Source organism: Geospiza fortis, unplaced genomic scaffold (assembly GCF_000277835.1).
Source record: "Geospiza fortis unplaced genomic scaffold, GeoFor_1.0 scaffold188, whole genome shotgun sequence".
Classification (NCBI taxonomy): domain Eukaryota; kingdom Metazoa; phylum Chordata; class Aves; order Passeriformes; family Thraupidae; genus Geospiza; species Geospiza fortis.
The window spans coordinates 3,322,108-3,330,195 of NW_005054337.1; the positions used below are offsets into that span (position 1 = coordinate 3,322,108).

At 54.6% G+C, this 8,088-nt stretch overlaps 1 protein-coding gene across 2 annotated transcripts in view; it reads right to left on the reverse strand.

Annotated features, from left to right (window-relative positions):
• Nucleotides 1–8,088, reverse strand: part of CDH22 (cadherin 22) — a 70,895-nt gene that overhangs the window by 41,707 nt on the left and 21,100 nt on the right. For both annotated transcript variants that reach the window (XM_005422316.3, XM_031058009.1), the window contains one exon: nt 6,162–6,456. In XM_005422316.3, the coding sequence (XP_005422373.2) occupies nt 6,162–6,456 (295 nt within the window). The remainder of the gene's footprint in view (nt 1–6,161; nt 6,457–8,088) is intronic.

An 8,088-nucleotide genomic window follows, 5' to 3' on the forward strand; every position in this document is an offset into this window, starting at 1 on the left:
AGGAGAAGAAATCCTGGCTAAGGGATTTTCCAGAAAATATCACAGTGACGGCCCAGGAGCTGCAGGAGCTGTGTCTCTGCAGGGTCCCTGCCCCTGAGGGCAGCCCCCAGAGCCACCCTGCCATGCTGAGTGTCCCCAGGGCTGGCAGGGCACAGCAGCCCAGCCCAGTGCCCTGCATGGCACAGATGGGCTCTGCAGGGCACCTCTGGAATGCCAATGCAGGCCTGTCCTGGCACCTGTGACTGCCTTCCCCAGGGACCCAGAGCCTCTGGGGCCATCCCTGCGTGAGGGAGGCTGAGAGCTCCAGGCCACTTGCTATGCCACTCACTGCAAACACGTTCAGCTAAGAGAAATGTTGACAGGCAAACTCCAAACACATCCACGAGCAGAGAGGCCCTGCACTGAATCCTCAAGCAAGAGGCTGGGACCTGTCACTTCCCCAGGGACAGGAGCACAGCCAGGCTCTGGGCAGGCAAAGAGGCAAATGAGCAGCAGGAAAAACCAGCCCTTGCTAAACTTGGCTGTCCCTCCTCATGGCAGCATTCACCATTCTGTGGTGAAACCAGGAGCCTCCAGGTGCTCTCCAGACCAGCTCTGGGGCTCAGTGGCCACCTGCAGCTCAGGCAGAGAGCAGGGACACTTTCTGGGCATGCTGAGAGCCCTTTCTGTGCGGATCTGGCCAGCTCCAGGACAGCACTGGGGCACTTCAGCCCTGCAGAACAGCAGGGACCCTGCAAGGAGTGCTGTGTCATGCAAAGCCACATTCCCTGGCCTGATGCCAGCGTGCAGCACTCCCATCCAGGTGCCTGGGTGCCATGGGGCAGGAGGGAGTTTATAAACAATGCAATTTACAGCTTTTCTGTGGCCCCAAACACCTGCAGCAGCTGATGCACCCCAGACACATTCAGGCAGGACACCAGGGAAAGAAAGAACTAGAGTAGCTGAAAAATTACTGGAGCAGAAGTGAGTTTCTTGCAATCTTGTGAACATCCTGACTTGGTAGAAAGCCAGGCCCAGAGAAGATTCACTGCACAGCCCTGTCACCCCACAGGACAAGCCCCAGGGCAGTAACCTGGCGGGGTGCAATTGCTCCAATCTGCTACTGTGAAACTTCTTTTGGGCTGTCTGGCCAGAGAAAGGCACTGCACAAAGCACCCCAGCCCCTGGCATGGCGCAGGTAAACGTGGTGCCATGGGGAGCAAAGCACAGCATCCCATGGAGAGGCTCAGGTCCCTGAGGGGCTGCCAAAGGCAGCCTGGATGAGATCCCCACCTGGGCAGGGCCGTGCTTGAGGCTGTCCTGTGACCTAGAGCACAGTGCAGAAGGGGAAGGACTCCCCTTGCCAAGGACAAACAGACAGGGCAGCCCCAGCTCCCAGCAGCTTCCAGACACTCACAAGTGACTTCAGCACTTTCTAGCAAGGGGGGTGTGGGGGGAAAATCCGATTGCCTGCAAGTGTTCTGGCTGTATGGTAAACAAAGTGTTTTTCTCTGCTTCCAGCACGGAGATTAAACAATTTCTTTTCACAATAATCACTTCTGCATTCAGCCAGCTTTGTGCTGGAGTCAGGGCTTGACCCCAAGTTTCTGTCTGTACAGCCAAATCGCCTCTAAGCTGGACATGGTGCTACACAGAGAAATGAGAGTGAAATGCACCGAGGGAGGAGTGATGCTCTGATGGAAGCACATGCCTTTCCTGCCATGCTCCTCACCCCAGACCCTGCCTGCTCCCCAAGCACCCCACAAGTGAGCTCTGGGCTGCAGCACCCACCCTGTGCAACCAAGAGAGCTGTCTGACAGGAGGCACCGTGTGCTGGATTTGGGCTCACGCCTCAGTGCAGCAGACAGCTGCTAAGCAGACCCCGGGGAGATCAGGAAAGGAGCCCAAAATACAGCTAATTTTAGCACCTCCTGTAACAAGGTGAAGCTCCTGCAGTTCCAAGGCAGTTGGCTGGGTCCCATCCTACATTCTCTGAAGCTGCAGGTCTCTCTCTTTGGTGCTGGATTCTGCTCAACTCTGATGTTTTGGACAGATCCACCCAGGGGTATCCACAGAGGCTGAGCCTGGGGTGCCAGCACAGAGCAGCCTGCAAGCTCTTGACCAGCAGCCCCTCCCTGGGGTGACAGGACAGCAGTGAACAGGATTTGCAGCTCAGGCCCCATCCTGCACACACACTGCTCCTTGGCTGGCACGCTGTGGGCACAGGGCAGTCAGTGAAAATACTCCCCAGGAGCCCCTGCCTTCCTCAGCCTGGGTGACTCCAGGGCATTGCCTCCAGCCCAGCTCCCTCTGGGGGCTGAGCAGGGACCTCTCCATCCCTCTGCAGACCCAGCTGCCCTCCCTGCCAGGCTGCAAACCTCCCACAGCAGCTGCACTTCTGCTCCTGATGCCCCAGGCCAGACCAGGTTTCTCCAGAAAATCCAGCTGCTGGTTTTTGAGCTGGTTCTGCTGTACCAAGGGAGGTCAGATAAAGCTATTGGGTCAGCTTCCATTTTGGATGTGCTTCTTCCAAGTGCAGGATACCCCTGTGTAGGAAACAATGACTTCTCCAGCCTGGCTCATAGGCTGGGGCTAGCTCCAGGCACCATCTCTGCCCTTTACAGATCCCTTATCCTCCTGACCATCCTGCATCTGCCACTATTGATCCATCAGATAACAACAGCAATCCTTTCTCTTTTCCCTCTGCAGAGGTTTACAATGAGTCTGGATGAGTTCATGGAAGACAGATACTAAAGCTGACTAAACCCCCAGAAACCACCCACAGCCAAAGAAATTTCCAAGCTGAAAACAGATGCTGGCTGGGAGAATATTAAGAGGAGCATCACATGTCCTGTGTGTGCTGCTCCTCCTTCCTAAGAATGCACTTTGACCACAGCCAAGGCAAGATCCTGGAACAAAGAGGCCTTTAGTGCACCCCCAGTCCCAGTCTCAGTACAAACACACTGCCCTGGCCCAGCTCAGAGCAAGGGCAGCTGTGCTGCAAAGCAGTCCCAGTTACTCTGAGAGTTTGTGCACTTCTCTCATTTGTTATTCCCTCTTAGACACTAGGAAATCAAATGACTTTCCCTCCCAATTAGTACTCCTTCATTATGCAAATAATGTCCTTTGATCTGCTCCTGCTGTCACAGAGCGGATCTGACTGTATTTGGTTTATTCCTCTTCACGCCCCAGGAAGGCACCCACCTCTGGGAGCTGGGGCTCTGCTTTTGGCAGGGAACGGAGAGTGCAGCTGAGAGCTGCCTTGACTGAGAACAAAAACCACCCAAGCACAAACCCCAGCGAGGCCTGGGAAGGCAAGACCACAGGAGGAGGAAGAAGGGGTCACCCTTAACTCTTCAGGCTGGGATGGAGAGCAAAGGCTGCAGAGCAGCAGAGACAGGGAATGAGCAGCTCCCTGCAGCTCCAAGCTGGAGAGCAGCCCTACCCTTGGAGTGGCCCCATCCCAGCCACCCAGTCACCCTTATTTTTACTACATTCATCTACTACAGATGAATCCAAGTGGTGCTGAGAGCAGCTTGGCCACCAGCAGGTCCCCAGGCTTTGATCTTGATACACCAATAGCCAACCAAAGTTCTCCAGCCTTTGTTCTCCTGCTTGGCCAACACCAAGCTGGGATCACCTCCATCCACACTCAGGAAAGCAGCAAGGCACACTGTCCAGTCACTCTCACGGAAATACCCCACAGCTCTAGGGGAGATGCTCTGTCCAGCTCAGAGACAGCAAATATCAATAATCAATACCAACCACAACAAAGCCATGAGCACAGCTGCACCCAGCCTTGATGCCACACAAGGAGCACTCCAACACACAAAGGGCCTGGCAGGTCTCTTCCCACAAGAATATCCTGAACTTCACCTCCCTGGCCCAGCAGCTCCCCATATCCTGCACCCTCAGCCCTCCTGCAGCATCTGGAGCTGAACTTCTCACACCAGGTCCATATGCTTTCACAGGCTGTGTCCATCTTGTCCTTCGTGCTGCCTGTTCCTGGGCAAAGCCCAGGGAGAAGTGGGAGGGAGCTGGGCACTTGCAGCAGCAGCAGCAGCATCAGCCTGTGGGTCCCTCAGCTCTGCACTCACACTGCTGGGGCCTGGGCAGCAGCAGCACAGCAGGATGATGTGTGAGGCCCTCCCTGGGCCATCTCCAGGGCAAGGCTGCTCTGGAGGAGCCCTGCACTCCCCAGCATGGCCAGACTGCAGGAGGCTCCGAGGCTGTGCAGGCAGGTAGCCTGGAAAGCAGAGCAGGCTCTTGGCTCCAGCTCCCCTCTCTAAGCACACAGCTGGGAAATGCAGCCCACGCCCTTCACAGCACTTCTCTTCACTTTTAACTTCCGAGTATTTTAATTTGCAGGAATCGCTTTCTTTCATGTTGCGAAACCGTGTTTCTTTCTCCCTCTGATCTCCAATTTCGCATAGAAACTGTCTCCTTTGATATGTCTTGTTCACATCAGTCTGATCAGGCAGCTCCATAATTGTTAGTGATTTTCAAAGAACTGGGATCCTTGTCTAATACCCAGAGTTGAGAATTCCTTGCTTTTTAAAATGTTGTTCAAGCAAATTAGATTAATTTAATTTCTTACTTCCCTTTGGGAACAGGATGCCTCTTGCTTTGGTGCCCACATGCTGTCTTTCATTCCTCCAGGAGCACCCAGCTATAGTTCAAGGGGTCACTCTCTGACTGAGGCAAGGATTTGCACAGGTAACTGGAAGCAGAAGGAGAGCTTGGGATGCCTCAGGAGAACTTGTTCTGCATACATGAACAGAATCCAGGCAGCAGCAGCTCCTCTGGTGCAATTCCTGCACATCTATATTTGCTGGAGGCCATGCACCAGCCTTGCAATATGCTGCACATGAGCCATGGAGAGCTGGAGCTCTGTCCTGAGGCAGTGCAGACTGAGCACCACCCCCTGCCCTCTGCAGCCAGACCTTCCTGCAGCAGCACAGCAGCACCTGGTGGTCCCCCTGAGCTGCCTCTCAAGCCCCTGGTGCTCTCAGCTGTCCCCCCCCTGCCCTGGGGGCTCTCTGCACTCCTGGCACTGCTGCTGCCCCCTGTGCTGTCTCAGCCCTTGCTGAGTGTTGGGGTCCTGCCTGATCTTCAATGCCAGCCTTTCACAAGCTGTCTGCTACCTGGACACAGCCTTTGGGAGCAGTGATTTATGGTTCCTGCTCACAGCACATGCCAACACACACAGCCTGCTATAGGGGTAGGACAGAGCCCAGCGTGCACAGGGAATGCTGTGGCTTCAGGCAGTGCAGCACAGCCATTCTCCTGGTCTCCAGCTGTGCTCAGCACCAGGGAACCCAGCAGAAGCGAGGGCAGCAGTGCTGCAGCTCACACATCACCTCCCTGCATGTGATGACTGCCCTGCTCTGCCATCCCAGGGGATGGACTCATGCAGCCCATCATCATCAGCCTTGCCCTCAGAGCTTAGTGAGGATGACCATCGGCACACTTGAGAGGGGCCTGGTGCCAAGAGGATGGCCAGTTAAGGCTAACACAGGGAAGCCACACTTCTGTCACAGGGACATGAATTCCCAGTCTCAGCCAGCAAGGCCTGGCCCCTCAGAGAAGGGCAGACCCAGCTGAGAAGGGCCTGGCAGCTCTGCATGGGGACACTCAAAGGGATGGTGTCTGAGCAGCCCTGGGGCTCAGGAGAGCAGCAAGGCAGCACACAGAGGATGGCCTGAGCTGGGGGAGAAGCACCACTCAGACCAATCTGAACCACAGGCAGACGTGAGCTCCTTGATTTGTGAGGGTTTAGTCCAACCACCCAGCATTCAGGAGGGAGGGGGCTGTGCAAAGCCAGAGTCAATGCACAGCAGGCAGCTGGCACCACCACGACCCATCCCCAGAGCACGGCTTAGGGCTGAGACTGAGCGCTCAGCCAAAGGCTGGCAATCAGCTCAGAGGATTTATCCACTTGTTTTTCTTAAGCCACCTTATTTATTTTTCCCTTTTGGCTCCCTAGCTCTGCAATCCCTGAGATTTGCAAGTGGTTTTGGAGGGGTACAGCGGGCTCAGAGGTGTGACAGGGGAGAGGTGCAGCTTTCCCAGCCCAGAGCAGACCAAGGTGTGACAGGAGGGAGGTGCAGCTTTCCCAGCCCAGAGCAGACCAGGGTGTGACAGGGGAGAGGTGCAGCTTTCCCAGCCCAGAGCAGACCTACCGACGGGGGACAGCTCGGCCACGCTGCCGATGTAGGGCCCCTCGAGGAAGCGCGGCTCGCTGTCGTTGATGTCCTGCACCTTGATGATGAACTCTGACTCGGGCTCCAGCAGCTGGTCCGTCTGTCTGTCCCGGGCCTGTGCCCGCAGCGTGTAGAAGGTTTTCTGCTCCCGGTCCAGGCGCTCGGTGGCGTGGATGTCCCCTGTGATCTCATCGATGAGGAAGATGGTGCCTGCGCCCTCCCCGGAGATGGTGTACTTGATGGAGCCGTCCCCCTCGTCCGAGTCTGAGTGGATCTGCCAGGGAAAGTGGCAAAGGGTGGGAGCAGGCTGGGGATGTGCTTGTACCCAACCCCAGCCACCTCCCCAGGGTCTCTGTGTGATGCCCCTCTGCCCTTGTAGGACTGGACAGTGACCGAGAGCACCACCAGACAACTCTTGTTGGTTGACATGAAGGCCCAATGAATTGGAATTTCAGGCCTGCCTTTACAGCTCTGCAGACTACAGATTCTGCCAGTGCCCACTCCCACTACAAACTAAGGGACAAACCCCTTTAATAAGGGGTTACAAGATGATGGAAAAGCAAAGGACAACTCAACTGCACTCCAAAGAAAGAGGCTTCCCTATGGGCAAGGACCCAGGACTCTGGCAGCATGGGATCACCTCTCCCAAGCTGCACCATCAGCATCCCCCCCTTCTACACAACCAACAGTTTTTTCCCTTTAATTGCCCAAAGTCCATCCTCATCCACCTGCTTGGCCTCAGCCACAGCCACACTCCACGATCTGGGCAGCTGGCGCCGACAAATCTCCCTGCTGGAGAGCTCACACACTTGCTGCACCCCTCTGTTGGGTTTATAATGCAGGGTAACAGGGGTCACAACATCCCATCATCATGCCCAGAGCCCCAGCTGGACAAAATCTCACAAAAGAGTGTGACAAATCAGCTCATGTCCAGGACTAAAAACAGACCCTGAGGAAGATGCCTTTGCAGGCAATCTCTGCTGCTTCATTTTTTAATTAAGACAATGTTTGGAATTAGGAAAAGAAAGGGTAAACAGCAGCTCCCCAAGGACCAAGAGCTGACTGGAATCCAGGCCAGACGTCCAGAGATAATTTTATTGGTGGCATTAAACTGAGTTATGAGGTTTTTACAATCCAGCCACTTATGAGAAATCTATTAACAGTAACTGGACAGGCAGAATGCATCTTGACAGGGAGCAGCATGGGCATTAATTGGGACAATCCATAATGGGACAGGCCCCTGAAAGGTTTCCTCAGCTGCTTTCATTTGTTTCCTACAATTTTTGCTTAGAATCAGCAAAGTCATGTCCCCCCTCCACAAAAAGAAAAAAGCCGTCCATTAATCGGCTAATGAAATATGAAAATGTTTATGGGCCATTCAATCTTCCAAACTGCAGTTCTATAATCCACCTTTCAGACATACAGCTCTACCAGCAAGAATTTATACCAGAGCTGCCTCTTTTTTTTACGATGCCTTCATTATATTTGTCTTGTTAGATACAGTTTATGTATTTATTTCACAAGTCAGGGACCCACACGTTAGGCAATTCAGTGCATTTCGCCCAACATTCACAAATTACTGCCCATGGTGACACATCTCTCAAGGCTTGCCTGGAAGGAGACCTTCACTCAGCCCACAAATAGGGCTGTGAGCCCAGCAGAGTCTGGGACCACCGTGATGGCTTTGGCTGGAAATGTGCCTATGGGGTGGTCACCCCACCCTGGCCACCTGGAGCATCCTGCCCTGGTCTGTGGGATGGTCATCCCAGCCTGGCCATCCAGCCCCAACCCTCCCTCCTGGCTGGGGGAGAGCTTGCTGCCCTCTTCACTTTATCATCCTCTCCCAGTTCTCAGTGCTACTCTGTGAGCTTTTCAGAATGAAGGAGCACCAGGTTGTACAGTGCAG